The 21,929-nt window shown below is 40.1% G+C and overlaps 1 protein-coding gene across 2 annotated transcripts in view; it reads right to left on the bottom strand.

Moving 5' to 3' along the window:
* Positions 1-21,929, bottom strand: part of osbpl8 (oxysterol binding protein-like 8) — a 190,159-nt gene that overhangs the window by 89,856 nt on the left and 78,374 nt on the right. For both annotated transcript variants that reach the window (XM_055225662.1, XM_055225663.1), the window contains exons 3-4: positions 6,908-6,944; positions 6,021-6,182 (exon numbers count right to left, since the gene is read on the bottom strand). In XM_055225662.1, coding sequence (XP_055081637.1) covers positions 6,021-6,182; positions 6,908-6,944 — 199 coding nt within the window. The remainder of the gene's footprint in view (positions 1-6,020; positions 6,183-6,907; positions 6,945-21,929) is intronic.

The following is a 21,929-nucleotide window of genomic DNA, read 5'->3' as shown; positions in this document are numbered from 1 at the left end:
TCCTGGCCCCCCCCCCAAACCATTCACACCAAAACAAACATGGTGGCTTATGAGTAAAAAAGGGGAAACTGAGAAACAGCACATGTCTGCAGAAATCAACAATCCAAGCACCAAACTCTTATTTATGTCAGGTTAAAGAAGTTTTTGCTCTGACATGAAATACAATGACAAGAGACTTTTGGAGAGGAGACAATTTCCAGTATCATTCAAGCAAGGCAAGTTTATTTGTATAGCACAATTTGTATACGTTCGTAATTCCAAGTGCTTTAAAGAATAAGAAATAAGTTAAAATCACAATACAAACAAATCAAAACATAAATAAGCATCATAAAAACAACATTAAAAGCAAGAATAAAAACAGTCATATGCACTTTCAGTCATATGCACAGCTAAACAGAACTGTTTTGGGCCTGGATTTAAGCTCTGTCAAAGTAGAGGCCTGCCTCACATTCAAGAAAAATGTTCCAGGTTTTATCTGTATAAAACTGAAACGATGGCTCCCTATGTTCATGTTTAATTCTGCTTCTGGGCACCAGCAAGAGGCCTGTCCCTGAAGTCATCAAAGTGTGAGATGGTTCATATTGCACTAATATGTGGGAGATGTACTTTGGTGCAAGGCCATGGAGAGACTTGTACACAAGAACAAAACTTATTAAATACTTCTTTTACCTCAGATAAATAAGAGTTTGGTGCTTTGATTGTTGATTCAACAGACCTCTGTAATGTTTCTTAGTCTTCCACATTATGGTTCAAGACGCACAGACTTTGTAAAGTATTGTCTAAGCATGTGGTTTTGGTTGACCAGGAAAACAAGTTACCATGGAGATTTGTCAGGCTCTGTGGTCCAGTTCCAGACTCTTCTGGATTCAAACTTCAAATAAGAGGGTCTGGACAGGCACATGATGACAAGGAGGGAGAGAGAGGGAGAGGGAGAGGGAGAGGGAGAGGGAGAGGGAGAGGGAGAGAGAGAGAGAGAGAGAGAGAGAGAGAGAGAGAGAGAGAGAGAGAGACTTGTGACATCAGAGGGGTTTCAAAGTTATTAGAATTAGTCCAGTACTGAAAAATAGAAGTGTCACAAAAATGCAAAAAACTATTTTATATTCCCGATAAATACATTTTTTTATTTTTACAAAAGTGAAAAGTTCATTTGTGGATTTTGTAAAATAACTTAAGATACATTTGGCTATGGATTTTAAACTTATGGTGATTTGCCACTGCAGCAAAACAAATATTGCCGAATGTATCGGCTCATGAGACCGTATCTGAATTTGTCGCAATTAAAGTGCCCTAGATAACTCTTCAGTCTGTCTCCTGCTCGTCTCCATGGACATTTGCCTGGAATGTTCCACAGTATGGTATTAAAGCACAGCCCATCTCCATCACACTCCTAGGGATCCAAACACTCAACTGCACCATCCACAGACAGTGACGTCCACAGACCACAATTAGCTAATTACAGCCTGTTGCCCTGGTGCTTGACCACTTAAACAATTAACAGTTTAAAGTCATCACTGCTGCTCACAAAGAGGGAAGTGTGCAGCACAGTATTCAATATAATTAAACACAATCACACAACAACGGTTTGAATGAACAACCCAATCACATGCAGAGTGACCAGAGTGGGGTTTTGCTGTCATGGGAATGCTAATTAACAACTAGCATGCACTATCTGATGCTTTATAATTAGATGCAGATCTGCATAAAAATAAAGTGGTGTGTACATATATTTACATGTGTTGTCTAAATGACAGTCCAAATATATGAAACTGATAATTAGATACAGACAGCACACAAAGTTCTGAGTTTGACCTCAAGAGCTGCTTATACAATATAACCGTATAGTGGCAAAACACATTTTTACTCACATACATGGGAAGAACTTGTGTTTAAAACAAGGTTAACAGCTTTTTCATGCTATATGACCTTTATTTCAAATAGCTAAGCTCCTATTAGAGTTAGAGGAGAGAAAAAATGAATAGTACAGTTCTTATACAGGTATTTAAAATGGCAAAGAAGGTTGATCAATGGTACAAAATAAGTAACAGCAAAAAACATATTTTCTCCAACTGATTCATGGCAAAAAAACATGACATATAATCAGCTCTCTGTAACTGAAATGTAGGGTGAAACCTTGTGTCCCTCCATACTTCCTTGAACCAACACAATTCCAGCCTATTAATCAAAGTGTCATTCGGTGTCAGAGGGAGAAATACAAATCTCCTATAATAACCGACCTCATCGCTTTCTCACATAGTGCTGTGAAATCTCACGGCTCAGAAATAATAAGTCATGCGGAGTCACCTCCTCATGACTTAAGGAATTTACTAAATACATTGTACAGGAAAACAAGCTGTAATCAAAAAACGACTCAATGTGACACCAATAGGTTCTAGAAACATGTTGCTATGGAGATATAGCTTAAAGTCATGAAAAGTTGTTTATTTTAGTATTTAAAGTGCTGTACCTGATATTTACGGTCTTAAAAAGTGAAACAGAATTTGTTCATTTTAAACATTTTACAGTCATCCAAAGTTATTCTTCACTTTCCTTATGCATTCAGAGCATCCTAATGATTTACAGTGATGAGTTAATAAAATATCATTTTATACCATGCTAATGTAAGCTTTAATTGTATATTTATGTATGTTTAATGCATATATGCAGATTTATTTTGACCTTAACCACTGCTTTAAGCAGCAAGAACTTTGAGTTTGACTCTCAGCAAGAAGTTAAGCATAAGTCTTACCCTTTTGATTCCAGTAATTCACTTCATACATCGTGTTCATAAGCTACAGACCCACAGGGCAGCCTGGAGCAAACTGCCAAAAATGAAGCTGCCAATCTGCCCCTCTGGCCACCACCAATCACTCACGCACCACATTCATACAAGGCGAGATGGGTGAAGTGTTTTGCCTAAGGACACAACAACAGTTTGCACAAGAGCCACCGGCGCCTCAATGTGGCACTTGGCATTCCCAGTGGCCTCCCATCCACATTCTAACCAGGTTCAACCCTGCTTAGCTTTTGGGACCAGACGAGATGGGCATTGACAACGAGGCATGGCAAAGTTTACATGAGTGAAGATGACAGTGATCTTAGAAACCTATTTGGATGGTGACGCATATACACAGTGGATAACATAACTTTCTTGCTCCCTCTAGTGGTAGACAGAGGTCATGTATACTGTCATTGCAACAAATGGACATGATTTAGACATGTATAAGAATAAGAAAACTCAGGTTTATGCAATGTGCAGGTAAAATTTACACACATACATAATCCTTTGCAAATCCCTGTCAAACATATTGAAACATAATTATTAGTTCTCAATTATAGTCAAAAATAAAAGAAAAATGTGTTGTAATCTTTATATGCAAACAAGATTAATCCAATAAACTCAAATATTGTGTAAAAATAAAATAAATTACCATTATACAAACATGTAAACACCATTACTGTAACTGCACAATAGTACCAGCAGAGGGCAATGTACCATCACAGTAACACAAAAGAGCCTGTTACATAACAAGTCATTTCTCTGGAGTGGAAGACTTTCACATCCTCTGTCTAATCTAATGAGAGTCAAAAACATTCAAAATAAGAAAGAGTGCAGTCAGAAAACAAGCACGAATTAATACTACAAGGACACATATATGACTAAAACTGAGACTAAACCTGGATCAGATCAGAACGAAACCAAGTCCAAGTCTACATCAGGACTAAACTGGGTCAACAAACGCAATCAAACGTGAGAGCAAAATACACAATTCAATGAGCAAGAAGTTGCATTCATTCTGGTTATAAACAATGAAAGGGTCTTTTTGCTTAGTTTAAAATGCACTATGTATAACCCGAATTCCAATGAAGTTGGGATGCTGTGTAAAACTTAAAAAAAAAAAAATCTGAATACAATGATTTGCAAATCCTTTTCAACCTATATTGAACTGAATGAACTACCATGACATGATATTTAATGTTCAAACTGATAAACATGATTGTTTTTATGCAAATATTCACTCATTTTCAATTTGATGTCTGCAACACGTTCCAACAAAGCTGGGACAGGAGCATGTTTACCACTGTGTTACATCATCTTTCCTTTGAACAACAATCAATACACTTTTGGGAACTAAGGACACTAATTGTTGAAGCTTTGCAGGAGGAATCCTTTCCCATTCTTGCTGAATATACAACTTCAGTTGCTTAGCAGTCCGGAGTCTCCGTTGTCGTATTTTGCTCTTCATAATGTGCCACACATTGTCAATGGGAGACAGGTCTGGACTGCAGGCAGCCCAGTCTAGTACTTGCACTCTTTTACTACAAAGCCACGCTGTTGTAACACGTGCAGAATGTGACTTGGCATTGTCTTGGTGAAAAAAGCAGAAAGCGTCCCTGAAAAAGACATTGCTTGGATGGCAGCATATGTTGCTCCAAAAACTGTATGTGCCTTTCAGCATTAATGGTGCCTTCAGAGATGTGCAAGTTACCCATGGGCACTAACACACCCCTATACCATCACAGATGCTGGCTTTTGAAATTTTGATAACAATCTGGATGGTCCTTTTCGTCTTTGGCCCACAGGACATGACATCCATGATTTCCAAAAACAATTTAAAATGTGGACTCATCAGACCACAGCACACTTTTCCACTTTGCGTCAGTCCATCTCAGTTGAGCTCGGGCACAGAAAAGCCAGAAGTGCTTCTGGGTGTTGTTGATATGTGGCTTTGCGTTACATGGTACAGTTTTAACTTGCGGTTGGAGATGTAGCGACAAACTGTGTTAATTGACAAAGTGTTCCTAAGCCCATTTGGTAATGTCCTTTACACATTCATGTCTGTTTTTAATGCAGTACTGCCCGAGGGATCCGAAGGTCAGGCATTCAGTGTTGGTTTTCGGCCTTGCACTTACGTGCAGATTCTCTGAAGTTTTTGATGATATTATGGACCATAGATGATGAAATCCCTAAATTCCTTGCAATTGTATATTGATAAACGTTGTTCTTAAGACTGTTGGACTATTTGCTCACGCAGTTGTTCACAAAGTGGTGAACCTCGCCCCATCCTTACTTGTGAATGACGGAGTCTTTCGGGGATGCTCCTTTTATACCCAGTCATGACACTCATCTGTTTCCAATTAACCTGTTCACCTGGTGTATTTTAAGCATTTCTTAACTTTCCCTTTCTTTTGTTGCCCCTGTCCCACCTTTATTGTTGCAGGCATCAAATTGAAAATGAGTGAATATTTGCATAAAATCAATAAAGTTTATCAAAGTGAGCATTAAATATCATGTCTTTGTAGTTTAATCAGTTCAGTATAGGTTGCAAAGGATCTGCAAATCATTGTATTCTATTTTTTTTTTTTAAGTTTTACACATCGTCCCAACTTCATTGGAATTGGAGTTGTAACTTTTCTGGTCAAGGGTCCGCCACCTGCTGCAATTAACTTCCATGAAGACAAGCAGGTAACACTAAGGCCAAGATACAGACAGGCCAGATCTGTGGAGAGGTGACCCCGCAAGGTTTGTTTGGAGCTTTCTACCATGTTCTAACATTGTTCCCTCATTAAAAAACATGCCTCAGATTTTACATGTCACCCCTGCATGTTTGAGTAATCTAGCAATCTCTCCCGGGCCTTATGCAAACTCTCTTTACGGTTAGCAGTATAAGCCTACACTGCTCATAAGCCTATGTCACCCATTCGCATGCACCTCAGTTTTTCATAAATATACAAAAGCATGATACAAAACAATACACTACAACTTCATAAACCTGATGTGATTTGCAGTAGTTCCTAAACAAAACAATGTAACAGGGTGACCTACAGGTTATACATAACACCTAAGTGTTATGTATAATTAATATCCCCTCTTTAATGTTATGCTATCGAAAATTTCTAGCAAAGCAACAAGATCTCCATTGAGACTAGAAAATGACTCCCCACCAGAAAAGTTACATAGTGGATCTCTAAATCCAGTTTTTTCTGCGTTAATTCTTTGTCAGAGCAGTGCCTTGTCTTACCGTGGCTGTGGCTGGCCCCTGGACTAGCTGTGGAGGGGCTGGACAGGTGCTGCTCCCTCACAGGTGTGTGAAGCCCTGCCTCCTTCTCACGCTCGCGATCTTTGAGCTGCCTCTGGCTCATCCTGGCTGGGGTCAGAGCCACGAACTCATCACTGCTCACAGCTGGAGGACAACACAACCACAAACAGGAGCACAGGGGATTAAATGGTTTGTAAATTGTAGTGGTCTAATGTAAGTAGTAATAGTAACAGTAGGAGCAGTAGTAATAGCAGTAATAGTAGCAGCAGTAGGACCAAATTACTGAGTTATAACACAAAGTGAAGATATAATTTTAGCTGGTCAATAGGTAGGGATGGGCATTCATAATATCTTAATGTCATTATCACTGGCACCCCTTCGTTCCAGTTCCTTAATGATTTTATTCATTCATAAATATATAATGTGTCTTTATGCATCCTGTTTTATCAGCCTATATTGTATCTAATCTTAATTAATACTGGGCTATATGATGACCAAAACTACAATATAAGCAGTAGATATTGAAAAACTTCATTTAAAACTGTCAAAATGCAGATTTGTGGTTTTATTTGCTACTGTTAGTGGGGCCGTCTCTTCACAGATGTGACATTTAACTTGGCCCGGTGGCGTCAATGGCTTGTTCCCCTGGAGATAGATAAGTTTAATGCCATACTGTGGAACATACTAGGCAAAGTAGTGACATCTCCATGGAGACAAGAAGGTACCATCCCCATTACAGATAACTTACAATATGGTACCATGATTATGTAGTTTAAATTGTGTAATTGGAAAAATAATAACAATCATTAGGTAATGCAATGTAATGAATAAATATTTTAGCCCAATTTTCCTGAAGAATTTTGCCTTACCCGATGTGGCCCGTTGCTCCCTCACCTCTGCATGCTGCTACACAAGGAAATGGTGGGTACAGAAAAGATGAATGAGGGATGAAAAAGAAAAAAAAGAGAAAAAATATGTATGAAATATAAAAGAATAGACAAGTGTAAAGCATTTGAAATGAGAGAGCAGTGTGATGCAGGGAGTGTCCATTGGGTAGCAGTGTTGAGGCGTGGTTCAGCATCAGCAGCAGTGGCCAAAACATGGAATACAAACAAAAAGAGACAAAACAAAAGAAAAACACATTAGTTTAAATGAAAAAAAAAATCAAATGGGGGCTGAACATAAAACAACACACATGTGGGTCAATGAGATACACTTACATTTTTTTACTTAAAATGATGGGAGCATTTGCAGTAAGAGGTGAGTGATATCGACAATAATGAATTGAATGCTACCCTATTTTTCAAAATTCCTATATATTAACATTAACACATTTTAATATAATATTATTAGCATTATTACATGTACATTTAATGTCATAGTGTGGAACATTCCAAGCACTATAATTATAAATGCATTTATGATCTCAATACTCAGCTGGTTATTTTTCATTCTTCGCCAGATCCCGTTCTTTGGAACTACCCTGCACCTCCGCCTCAGACCCAGTTCTCCATGACCGGTACAAACACCTCAGCCAAACTGTTTCCCCTGCTTGTGAGGCTGCTAAGGTTTTAGTCACACTATGCCAGGGGTGACGTAGTGTCTTGGATTATACAGTGGAATTCCACACCATGTCAGTTGACAGTGGGTGGAAGACTTTCTTCAGTGGACTTCCTGAGACTATTAAAGACAGACTCCCCTTGATTTACCCTCTGAACTGGAGACTTTGTTTTCCCTGGCCTCCAAGACTGATAAAAGGCTGGCTGAAAGGGAGTGACTTCAGCCCCGTCAGTTCTCCTCTCTGCCCCGAGCCATGAAAGGGTTCTTCCCATCTCCCATGCTCCAGTCTCATCCATGCCTTCTATCTAGCTCGTGGAGCCAATGCAGTAGGGCCCAGCACACCTTACTGCAGAGAAGCGCCAGGAACGCCGTGAGGGGGGTGAGTGCCTGTACTGTGGGAGGCAGGAACACTTTCTTGCTACTTGCCCAGTTCGGCCAAAAGGCAGCGCTCATCAGTAGGACTGGGAGTACTGGTGGGCCAGCAATCTGTCCCAGATAAGCAAATCAATAGACTTCAGACTGATGCTACTCTATGCTTTAAGACTACATTACCTATCCTGGCTCTCATTGACTCTGGAGGATGATTTTTTCAGATCAGCTGGTGGCTGAGTAGGCGGGGGTAGGACTGGAGCCACTTGAGAAAACAATTACGGCCCTAGCTCTGAATGGAAAACTACTCGTCAGGATTACACATATCACATAACCCATTTCCATAGTCTTGTCGGGTAATCACCAGGAAACTAAACGGTTCTATATTATCTCTGCTCCCTCCACTCCACTCATTCTGGGCCATCCCTTGCTGGTCAAACACAATGTCATTATCGACTGGGTCAGTGGGAAGGTATCCGAATGTAGCTCCTTGTGCCATTCTAACTCTCTGCAGTCTGCTCTGTCTCCAGCGGGGGGGCCAAAACGCATAAGGGAAGGGGACAAATGGAAAGCGGTCTTTAAAACTCTTCTGGGTCACTTCGAATACCTAGTCAAGCCTTTTACGTTAACCAACGCTCCGGCTGTTTTTCAAACTCTAATTAATGATGTGCTGCAGGACTTTCTTAACCGCTTTTTATGGACGATATTCAGATTTTTTCTAAGACCCAACAAGAACATCAGCAACATGTGCGCCAGGTCCTTCAGAGACTCCTCAAGAATAAGCTCTACATGATAGCGGAGAAATGCCAATTCCACTCCAACAAGGACAGTTTTTTGGGCTTTATTGTGGGGGACAGGTCAAGGCTAATCTGGAGAAGGTGAAGGCTGTGACTAAGTGGCCGACGCCCAGCAGCAGAAAGCAGTTACAGAGATTTAATGGATTCGCTAACTTTTACTGAAGATTCATCAGAGACTTTGGTTGTGTAATTGCACCTCTGACCAAACTCATCTCTCCCTCTGCACAGTTCAATTGAACCCCAGAAATCCAGTCTGCCTTCAATAAACTTATGGACCTGCTTACGTCTGCTGCAGTACTGCTTCAGCCCGAAGCAGTACTGCAGCCCAGTTCATTGTGGAGGTGGATGCTTCAGATATGGGAATAGGGGCAGTACTCTCTCAAAGGTTTGACCCACACAAACGTTTGTAAAATCTGGTCCGGGAGGCTTAGTGTACTCAGCTAGACCCAGGTAATGGCCCCTCTGGGTCACTTTTTGTTCCAGATGCCCCTCGCTCTAAAGTGCTGGAATGGGTCCATTGCTCCCTATTCACCTGCCATCCTGGAATCAACCGAATTCTCTCTTTGCTGAAATGCTATTTCTGGAGGCCAACTATTGACAAAGATACCAGAGCCTATGTTTTGGCCTTCCAGGTATATGCCAAGGGCAAAGCCTCGCACTTGCTGCCCTCCAATCTGCTCCAATCATTGCTTGTTTCAAAATGCCCTTGGTCACACACGGCTGTGTGTGGACTTCGTGACCGGCCTTCCTCAGTCTCAAGGTAACACCGTCATACTCACAGTCGTTGACCGGTTCTCCAAAGCGGCTCACTTCATTGCCCTGCCGAAACCTCCGACTACCAAAGAAACGGCTGACTGTATTATCAACCATGTGTTCAGTCGACATGGGATTCCCCTGGACATAGTTTCAGACCGAGGGACACAGTTCACATCTCAAGTTTGGAGTTCCTTCTGTGAAGGGATGGGTGCAACTGTTAACCTTACTTCTGGCTTTCACCCCCAGACTAATGGACAGACGGAACAGGCAAACCAAGATCTGGAAGCCGCTGTGCGCTGTGTCGTTTCCTCCAATCCCTCTACCTGGAGTACCTTCCTTCCCTGGATAGAATATTCCCAAAACTCTTTGGTGAGTTCCGCCACTTGTCTGTCCCCCTTCCAAGCCTCTCTAGATTACCGGCCTCCACTCTTCCCACTACCAGCCACCACTCTTCTGAGGAAAAGCAGCAGTGCCCTCTGTCCAGCACCACATCCAACACTGCCACAGGATCTGAAAGAAGACTCCAGAAGGCTCCTTAATATCAGTCAGGTTAGTCAGTTTGGTTCCCCCTCAAAACAGATTCCCGGAAACTCTCTCCTTGCTTCTTGCTATCTGCGCCTTCAACTTCCTCCTTCCCTCCGCATCCACCCCACGTTTCATGTGTCACAGCTCAAACCCGTTTGTTCCAGCAATTCTGGTACCTACCGCTACACACCTGCAACCCATCAACAATCAAGCTGCACCTGTGAAGCACAAAGGGACTGAGTATCCACCCACTCACTCAACACTCAGCACCTGATTGTCCATGTATCCCTCGTGGTACTGTTCTGCTTGGGCCAGTCTAGTTTTTGCGTCCATCTCGCTGGTTATGTTTCATTCTTCGCCAGATCTCTTGGAACTACTGCACCTCCGCCTCCAACCCAGCTCTCCACGACAGGTACGAACACCTCAGTCTCTGACCCCACTACCCACAACCTGTTCGAAAACTACAGCATATGACACTGCTCTCAGCTATCTGCTCTCAACTTGCTGCTCCATCAATCTTCATTTACATTTCCGTGTCTGTAAATAAACGTCAAACTTTTTACCTCGAGTCTGAAACTTTGCCCCCCCCCCCAGTCTTTACAACAGTTTGATGAAGGTGTATAAACTTTAACAACACAGTGAAGTACCTCAGGATTACAGGTTACATCAAGAGGGAGACATTCTTACTAATACAGGATAACAGATGCAACAGATGAAAATGACGGGGAAAAAAATTCCAGGTAGAACTGGTAAAAAGTTAATGCCATGTAATACAAAAATAGCCAAATTTCTTCCTCAAAAATCTGAACTCTGCCCCAAACCACATTATTGTGAAAAAAAAAAAAAAAAAAAAAAAAAAAAAAAATATATATATATATATATATATATAGCCGAAATGTAATCCATTTGCGAAGCTCGGTGAGTTTTGAAATACAGAAATAAAGGTTTATTGTTTGTTACAGCAGCTACAGACAGGACAGGGCCCAGGCCTGCCCTGGCCACAGACTGGTAGCCTCCTGGCCTCTCCCCCAGTTCCTCTCAGTCTAACTCCCAGTCTAAACAACCAACCAACCCTGAGCATCTGTGCTCTGACAATTTTATACCAGAATGACAATGCTACATACATTTCAAAGCAGAGTGACCTTTGTTTCACACCCATATGATAATGAACTTTTACATCTGGCAGACACAGATCAAATGATTTTAAAGACACAACATGAATATTCTTAAATTTCCTCCACACACATGATTTTAAAAACCTTTAAAAAAAAACCCCAACACAGCTAGAAAGGCCTGTTTAATATAATATAGGATGCAGTTAGTTGTATAAAGACGTACCCATTTAAAAATGTAAACATAAATATTCAAAAGTATCTTGTTCCTTTCATACGAACCAGCATTATCTACCTAATCCTCCATGAGACCAACCACAATAACTACCGAATCATTCAAGGACCAAAACAACACATCTAATTGGACCGTTCTTAATCACTCAAAAGTAAGGCTTGAATCTGACTGGTTGAAGCATCCCCTGTGTTTGTCAGACAGAGGTATGTTTTTGATTAGGCAACAACATTGGAACAAAGCTAGAAAGGTCTATTTTACATAAAATACAGTTAATAGTTATGTAAGAATGTAAACAATGTTATTTTTTTATCACAATAAAACATGAGAATTAATCAAAAATAAACAGAAATTTTAAAAAGTGTCATGCTCCTTTTAAATGAACCAGCGCCATCTACCTAATCCTCTATGAAACCAAACATTCAAGCACCAAAACAACACGTCTGATTGGACTGTTCCTAATCACTCCAAAATAAACCTTGTATCAAAGCGTCTCCAGTGTTTGTCAGATGGAGTATTTACCACAACAACGCTTTGGGATTACAAAGATCATGCAACCGTAACAGAGAGATTAATGTGAGTTCTTTTTCAATCTTATCTGAGCTCATCATGTGATAGTTGGTATATTCAGATTTGTGTCTGATACAGAAAGAAGTATCCTGGAAACACGAAGCTTTCCCTGACCCCTTGCTGGTTCACGCCGAGGTCAAACAACTTAATATCGGTTAGACTGACAGTCCAAGCTCTTTATGCTGACTAGTGCAGGGGAATATTCAATCAGCAATTGTTGTACTGTGTTTTACTTTGCTTTAAAGTGCATACAGGTTGGACTATTTCACTAAGGCATACTTAACATGATTATATTTAAAATTTTGCTAACATGTTTTTAATTTTGGTGAAGTTTATACTTTTCTGGTTAGATACAGGCAGCCGATATGACATATGTGCAGGTACGTTACCTAGCAACCATATTGTTAACAAGGGCCAAAACTAGTCTAAATTGCGTAATAGTCAGAAAAACTCCTTTCTTGTGTATAAATAGTCTCTGCATTTTATATGGAGTTGATGACAGTAGATGACATAGGTAGAGGTATTCAGTTTTTGAACTCACTGCACTTCCTGTATTTTACAATCTTTTGTTTTCTGCATTTCTTCACAAACGGCCATTTAACTGAGGACAAACTTACCTCAGGTACTATCCCAATACTAATATAATTAATACAATATTATTATTAATATATTATTAATGTCAATCATTTTTCAACTGCACTCTTAGATACTACCATGATTGCAGTATAAAAAACACCTGAAAATATAGGCATAAAATCAAGCAATGAATAAAACCAAGCAAACTCAAGTCTAAAAATGATTTTAAGACAATAATCTGTCTCTTATCTGGAGGAATGTTTGGCACTTGTGATCAATAACATGATCACCATAGAGACATTACGCCTTAGGTTAAAATCCCAGAGTTTCATTACAAACAGGTACAAGTACAAATGTTTAAACAGGAGTATTTCATAAATTTCACTATGAACCCAAAGGAGCTGCTTCACATGTGGCTTGACATTTTAAACTCTCACGAAACGCTGCTATCAGTCAGTTTTATATCAGCACGATACAAGTGGGAAGCTCTGCATCTGGTATTTGTGCCAGCCTTATGCTGAAAATGTATAATGTAACGTTAATATCTAAATATAATAAAACAAAAACAAAATACATTGCCCAAGCAAGCCGAAAGATTGATCTTGACTTCATTATGTAGGTGCTGGACCCTGCATGATCTCTATGGGTTCCTCTGTAAAACATGCAAATACTAGTGCTAGTAGTTTAGACCTCTACAAACACTTGACATTGCAATATGAACTCTTTAATTTTCTGACTGTTTGAAATGAGCTCTTTATCATGTGTGTTTAAGAGCAGCAGTGTGTTGTTAGATTGATTGAAGGACGCTGACTAAGAAGATGTGGAGTGGAATGTTTTTTTTTAATATTTTGAAATTGTTTTTTTAGCCCAGACAAAGACAGACTTTTAAAACTAGCACATGAAGAGTGCTGTAGTTCTTGCTTTTCTTGCAAAATTCACTCATGAGCACCTTCAAAATTCTAGTTCCCAATGATACTGACTACTTTTTTATATATTTTGTAATTTACTTTTTATTTTCCTATCTTTTCTTCTTTTTTTAACACAGAGTTGAAAATTCTTAGAAAGACTTTAGAAAAAAAAGTTACATTTTGTGTCAAAATTGTGGTTTTAGTTCTATTTTTCGGCCTGGTTTACACATTAGTTCATTTAGATTAGCTGTTTTCATCATGCTTTAGTTGGTGACAATTTACAAAGGTCACATGAAAGGCAAACATATTCTTAAAGGGTTTACAAGCCCCAAATGAATATTTATACACCAAATATAATGCAGTGACATGTCTTTCCATTACAACGATCCTTTTGAATAGAGCTGAGTGTATTTATATAAAGGCTGTGGCAGATTACATAATGCTTAAACATCTCTGCCCCAGATATTACAGCAGAGTGGAGCACACAATACTAAACCCATGTATTTTACTATTGCCTTTTTAAATGGTGCTTCAGGCCTTGTAAGCATTATGGTTACTTAAAGGTCCTATATTACACTCTATATTACAAACTGACTCTTATGAGCTTTAAACTATGTTATAATACTCCTCAAAAATATAACTGGAGTTGTGTTTTGTTTCATTCCCACATGTTAAAATAATCCTGGATTATTAGGCTGTCGACATTTCATAATGCTCTGTTCCACCTTGTGATGCCATGTAGTGGCATGTTTTAAAGTTGACAGTTTTCACCTTTCAGTTCAGTACAGAACGCAAAATACTTAAATTTTTACTCTAATACTTCATTTGATACTTTTACTTGAGTATTTTTTGCTTTTACTTAAGTAATAATATTGAGTAATAATTCTATCACCACTGCTATTGATTAAAATAAAAAGTACATTATACTTATACTTATTTTTACTTCTTACTTTTAATTTACTTTGTATTTTTGCCTCTACAAAGATCACAATTACTAATTTGTTAGTTCTCATGATCACATTGTGACCTGTATCAATGGGATGATTAATGTCCTCACTGCCGACCTTTGGGTAAAACTCCTCTTTTTACCTCATCCGTTTTAACCAGGCTTGGCACACGCTGATTGGGCTAGAAATATTTCTTCATCAGAAAATTCAGAGTTCAAAAACAGTTTGCCATAAGACAGTCCACTCTTAGGGGCCAAAGTCTAGTACAGGGGTGGGCAAACATTTTGACTCCACAGTGGGTTCTAAAATTTCAGAGGCACCAGGCCAGGATATATATGTATATATTACATGTAGCAAAGCATGAATATGTAAGGCTCATTGTACAAATTGTTTTCCAAATGCATTAATTAATTAAATTAATTAATAAATCATTTATTCAATTTCAGTTAAATAAACACAGCAGAAAAACTTTGAACAAGGTTTATCGTTACCTATTTTAATATCAATTGGTCATGTTTGGCGGGCCGGATTAATAAACTCAAATGGCCTTGTGTGGCCTCCGGGCCGTAGTTTGTCCATGTCTGGTCTAGTAGCTGCATAGGTCTCTTAGTCAGCTTTCGCTCCACACATCCATCACAGCTTGTCAATCTCCCATATAGTGGCAGAGAGCAGCTCATATATATCTGTGCATGTGTGAGCATGTGTGAGCATGTGTGTGTGTGTGTATATACATGTGTGCGGAAGTCCTGTCCTGTAGTCACTGCAGAGGCCAAGGTGCACTCAACACTCAATATGTTTACTGTGCAACTGAATGAAGTCACAGGTCTGTACAGAGATTATACAGGAGAAAATGGGTGCACAATCTTTGCTTTACATGGGATGTCAAACTATGGAAAACATTGATATTGATTTTTAAAAGGACACTAGGCAACTTTTTAGGTGAAGGATTCAAAACCTTTTCTCTTGGTCTGGAATGTTCCACAGTAAGGCATAAAACTTAACTTAAAACTTGTTACTAAAAAAGTCTTGATATTAGTTGATACTGAAAATGCTATATTTGCAGAATGTTTTACCATGTTTAATAAGTTTCACTTTTGTTTTTGCCGCTCTGAGTCTCCCCTCCCTTATTTCTCCACGCCAAATCACTCCCCCTTAAGAGCGCTATCACAAGGGGTCAAGTTGCTGTGTCCAGTTTTCGCTAAATGATCACTAAATGACTGATACATGCATGGATGGCATCTAAAACCTCTTCAGACATGTTTTGATGAGACGGTTGTAAAAAGGAAAAAAAGCTAAGAAAAATAATAATATAAAGTTTTTAAAAATCAAATAGAAAAACAACACACTTCATTTTTTAGTCAAAATACCGTAAATTTCAGACTATAAGCCGCGACTTTTCCCTCACGCTTTGAACCCTGCGGCCTATACAGCAGTGCGGCTTATTTATAGAATTTTACTGGATAACGGCCACCTCTAGCTTGAAACGTAAAAGTGAGACAGACGTGGGGAAAGATTCTGCTCTGAAGATGTCGTAACGGGTGAGTGTAGCGGACCAAAGGATGCAGACTCGGGGAATATTTACAGGATTTATTGTAGAAAAAGGACAATGTACAACCAGTGGGTGATCCGGAGGTGAGCAGGTGAGCAGGTGAGCAGGAACACAGGAAACACAAGGACCGAGGACATGAAGGGACGACAGGAAGACAGGCAGACCAGACGGGCGTAGGGCAGAGCAGGCAGGAGACATTCAGGGCCGGAACACGGAACGCAGGAACAGCATGGAACAGCCAGGAACGCAGGAACAGCCAGGAATGCAGGGACAGCCAGGAATGCAGGGACAACAGGAAGGTAGTGACACGACAGGAATGCAGTGAACGCGACAATGATCTCGCGCTGAGTCTCTCCTCCCAACTCTCGGCACGGGAGGAGCCGAGAGTTCCGCCCAGCTCCAGGTACAGGCAGGTGAGGGAGGGGGAAGAGCACACAGGGAGGAAAACCAGGAGCGGACAGTGCGGATCATGACAGAAGAATTCACTAGTTTTGATTTTGAACGATCATTTTGCTCATCATGAAATGGATATGATGCAGTTTTTAAGATAAAGAAGGAAATAGAGCAGGGGTCGGCAACCTTTAACACGCAAAGAGCCATTTGGACCCACTTTCCACGTAAAATAAAACACTGGGAGCCGCAAATACTTTTTGATATCTAAAATGAAGATAACACTGTGTATTATAATAATAATGTAATGGAATAATGTAGGTTTCATTTTCACGGACAAGCCTTCTACACGTGGCAGATAATAAATATGGCAAAAAATAACTTAAGTGCATAAAAAAATACAACTCACCAAACCGCTGCATCAGTGTGAGCCCTGCACTGATTATGTGATAATGTCTACTCTGCTCCACAGTTTCTTTTAAAAAAAAAACAAACTCTAAAGGCATATCGTTTGATCCCAGGTGCTTATTCTCCATGTGCCAAAGCAGTTTTGAAGGTTTCATTGCCTCATTTGCTTTTCCCGCATGTTACGCAGAGCGGACTCTGCGCGTGAGTCACCTGTAGCGACAAACCCATATTTTAAGTAGGTATTTTCTGTTAAATTGATCTTTCTTTTTCTTGGAGGCCGTAGTCTCCTCTTCTGGCTCCTCAGTTGTCCTTTTCCCCTTTGTTAAAAGCTCTCCAAAGACTTTTGTTTTGGCTCATTTTCACTCGCTTGTGGCTCTACTTTTGGGCGACATGTCTGATGTGTAATATGTGATACGTCATCGCGGAGACAAGAGCAGATAATATACTTGCTACTACATCAAATAGTTTTCTGTGGCGATTTCCAGCAGGATTTTCATGATACATCTACGGACGAGCTTATTAGTGTGTCATTAGGGACGGGCGAAAGTTGCTCCTGACCCCTGTGCGCACAGCGTCTGAAAATCAGGGCTCTTTACGCAGGACTGTGAGCTGTGTCTGTGAGGCGTGAGATGTGAGACGTGTTTGTTTTGAACATTGTTCCGCAACGAAAAATAAGAAAATATGATTTTATTTTAAGATCATAATAATCTTCCAATTTAAACTACAACAAAAAAAAGCTAACACAAATAAAATACACTTCAATTAAATACTTGAAATTTATTATCCCAAGCCACGCAGAGCCGCAGTAAGGCTGAAAGAGGCACATGCGGCTATTTCAGGGGTTGCCGACCCCTGAAATAGAGCTACAGCACGTGAGCTCGGCATCAATGAATCCAACTTGGTCAATGTAAAAAGATGACAAAAGTTTTCAGAGGAAATAAAAGCAGATTTTCTGTGTTGGGGCAGCTTTATTTTCTAAACCTGCAGATGTGTTCATCCCGTGTTGATGTCATGTAGGTGCCAATTTTCAGGCACAGTTTAAAAAAAAAACGTGTCCGTGCACCATCTTTCTGTGTAAATATCTCATGTTACAATATGAAAACCTGTGGCGTATATTCAGGAGCAGCTTATATATGTACAAAATTGATTTTCTTTTCAAATTTAGCTGGTGCGGCTTATATTCAGTCCGAAATTTACGGGTAATAGTTTCTTTACTATTCTTTACTATTACCCTGTGGTCTTACCAGGTTTGATACAGATAATTTCTAAAATTGTTCAGGGAAGATCCTCATTTTGTCATTTTTGCCAGTATCAATACTTTGAATACTTTGAAATATGTATCTAATTTCAGTACTAGTTTCAGTAGGCTATTGATAAGTATCAATACTTTTGACTCTACACAAACCAAGTATTTTTTTTGTTGAAAAGTTACAGTTCACATTGCACACTTAAAAACACATCCAGGAACATTAATATTTGAATGAAATGTGGACTGCTAAACTGTCATGTTAGCAGGTTTTAGTAAATAATGACTAAAATGTTGCATTTGACTCAGAGAAAGCAGAAGTAGGCGGTGGAGAGGAAACCAGTAGGGCTGTGTGGTCTGTGTAACTAAGTATGTACAATTTGTTCTCAATACTAAGAAAACACAAGACATCAAAAAATAATACAATTCAGAATCTCATGTTTATTTTGTTCAAATCCACTAACCTACACCACACCTGTCAACTTCCTTTGCCATGCAGTCAATTAAAACCAGCCACCACTTTAGCTTCATCACTGGGTTTCAAATGACATCAGAACATTCTATAGGCCAATAATGTTTAGTGCAGATGGAGGGCAGATAAAAGTAATATTGTATAAATGGAGATTTGTGTTCTTGGGTCTAGTCACTGATAGAAATGATCTGGTTCAGCATTAGTAAATATGCATATTGGATATTTCATGGCAAAGTGCAATGTAATCAATAAGGAAAGGCCAAATGATTATTGTGGTCACAATACTCAATCTCTAAAGAAAGATCGCAGCTAATATCCTATAGTCGAAGATGTTGCCTTGTTCTTTTAAAACCTTTGCAGTGGTTCAAAGTTATTCCTTTACTTACCTTACATTCCGAATATCCTCATTATTCGCTGCAATAAGTTTATAAGCACTTTTCACAACCAAAGACTTGAGCAGTATCACGGTAATGATAACAACTAGCATGCTAACATGTACTCCTGATTCTCAGACAATTAAACACTTTATAATTAGATGCATGCAGCGGATTTATTTTGACCTCAAGAACGCAATACAAATTATGCTAAAATAAATGGGAAAAAACAGGTACAGGACCTCTATCCATCCTTCCATTTTCTTCGGTCAAGTTGTGGGGGCAGCAGTGACTCCCAGATTTCCCTCACCCCAGACACGTCCTTCAGCTCCTCTGGTGGGACCCCAGGGCATTCCCAGGCCAGCCGAGACATAGTTCCTCCAGTGTGTCCTGCGTCTTCCCCGGGGCCTCCTCCCGGTGGGACATGCCCGGAACAGCTCCCTAGGGAGGTGTCCAGGGGGCATTCTGAACAGATGCTCAAGCCACCTCAGCTGGCTCTTTTTGACGTGGAGGAGCCGTGGCTCTACTCAGAGCTCCTCCCGTGTGACTGAGCTCCTCACCCTATCTCTAAAGGTGCACCCAGCTACCCTGCAGAAGAAGTCCATTTCGCCTGCTTGTATCCGCGATCTTGTCCTTTCGGTCATTACCCAGAGCTCATGACCATAGGTGAGGGTGGGAACGTAGACTGACCGGTAAATTGAGAGCTTTGCCTTTCAAATCAGCTCTTTCTTTACCACGACAGTCCGATACAGCGATTGCATCACTGAGGACACTGCACTGATCCGCCTGTCAATCTCATGCTCCATTCGTCCCTCAGTCGTGAACAAGACCCCAAGATACTTGAACTCCTCCACTTGGAGGCTCTCCACCCACCCGAAGAGGGCAAGCCACCTTTATCCCGTCAAGAACCATGGCCTTGGATTTGGAGAAGCTGATTCTCAACCCAGCCGCTTCACTCTCGGCTGCAATCTGCCCCAGTGCCTGCTGCCGGCCCTGGCTTGAAGAAGCCATCAAGACAACAGATGAAGATCCCGTGTTTCCCGAGCCAGACCCCCTCCGGCCCTCCGGGATTTAGGATCTATAACCAAGGCTGCATCCATTACAACTTCACACTAAAGTACTATATAGTACTAACAATAACTCAGGCGTTTCAATGTGCAAGTCTCTAGATCCCATTTAGCAGACTGCCTAAAGTGCCTATCAAGTTTCTATATGTCCACCCACTTCACGCCCGCAACAGCTTTCTCCTCTTTCTGCTAGCAACAAGAAACCTCGCTTTGTAATTACTGAGTCTATGAGATCCATGCTGGAACCCCTACTGACAATTAACCATTTAAAACATTATAAAGAGCACAAAAGAAGGAATATGATGATGTCATATCCCCAGATGGAGGCAAGAATGAGTTTTCTCTATTGATTACATAACATTTGGGGCGACAGTGGCTCAGTGGTTAGAGTGTTGGTCCCCCAACCCGAAGGTCGGAGGATCAAGTCCCGCTATATCCTTAGGCAAGACACTTCACCCACATTGCCTAGTATGAAAGTGGTGTCTGTGCGAATGATAGGTGGTGGTCGGAGGGGCCTCGCTTCCGTCAGTCAGCCCCAGGGCAGCTGTGGCTACAGTAGTAGCTTACCATCACCAAGTGTGGAAATGAATGAATGAATAATGACTATAGTGTAGCGCTTTGAAAAACCGCATTACAAGTGTATGCCATTATTAACATATCTAAAAGTTAAATTCACAAATGCTGAACCCGATCATAGACCAGTGGCTCATAACTTTGCACACCAAGTAAATATTTGGCTTTCCGAGTACCACCTGGTGTAAACCAGGTTGTGAACTCTGAACAGAATCCTTTTATTAAATCATAAATCGCAAATCTAATCATAAACGCAATACTTGTCAGGAAAATCACAATTGGATATTTTTCCCAAGTCGTTCAGCCCAATCTGAAACCCAGTAAGACTGTTCCAATCATGTCAAACCCACTAAGTAAATATTCAACAGGCGAGTAAAGATAAATGCATACCGTTTTTGAGTTGTGTCTATAGCAGCAGTTGTCATCTCTTGCTGTGCTAAACCAGGTCTAACCCACTCACTCTCTCTCCACAAACTCAGTTAACTGTAAAAGGGAGGAGCCACAACAGGACAAGTATGTCGTGCACTTGGCCTGTTGTGGTCCCCCTCCCCCTGCACAGTAAAATATTTGCAAACTTATAGAAATGCCTGAAATTAAGCTCTACCTGATTTTTACTGCCTTAAAAACATGAAAAACAAAACAAGTACATTTTAAATGGGTTGCAGTGGCTCAAAGTTGTTCCTCACTTAACTCATACATTATGAGCATCCTAATTATTCACCATGATGAGCTTAAAAGTGCATTTCACAACTTTCAGAGGCCAGAAAAAAGTTTTACTGTCACAGTAATGCTAACAACAATTAGCATGCTAACAGTGCAGAAACCTTACTTCCTGTTTCACAGACAATAAAAACACATTAGAATTAGATGTAGACAGCATACTTGACATTTGAGAGACTGCTTGCTAAATAATGCAAAGATCCCATACATTTCAGAACATGTAAAAATATTTTTTTCCCTATAAAAAGGTATATTTTATTGTCTGCAGAGAACAATCTATTACCTTAATGATTGCAACCTTTTCATTTATTATTTTGATATAGTATTTTAAAGGAGCTGTATCAGATATTTGTGTAATTAAGCAAAATTGTCTTTCCAAAAAAAAAAATATATATATATATATATATATATAGCAGCTCTTAAGGTTGGCCATGTGCCGTCTGCTCCAATAAACCATTTTATCATCCACGAGCCAGGATGTAAAGCGCTATTTCAGTAAATTATTTTTTCAGACCAAGGTTTACCTGACAGTTTAGACTGCTCACTGGTGATCTTCCTCAGAGTGGTCATGTGATGTTGCTATGATGTGTCCGGTCAGCTGATTTAAACAGGTTTTGACACCACCTTCCTACCAGTAGAGGCAGGATGACAGCGCTTGTAAACTCACTGCGGTGAATAATTAGGATGCTAAGAATGCATTAGGAAAGTGAGGAATATGTTTTAACTGCTCCAAACGGTTT

Source organism: Periophthalmus magnuspinnatus, chromosome 12 (genome assembly GCF_009829125.3).
Source record: "Periophthalmus magnuspinnatus isolate fPerMag1 chromosome 12, fPerMag1.2.pri, whole genome shotgun sequence".
NCBI classification, from domain to species: Eukaryota; Metazoa; Chordata; class Actinopteri; order Gobiiformes; family Gobiidae; genus Periophthalmus; species Periophthalmus magnuspinnatus.
This window is presented reverse-complemented; position numbering and strand designations above follow the sequence as displayed.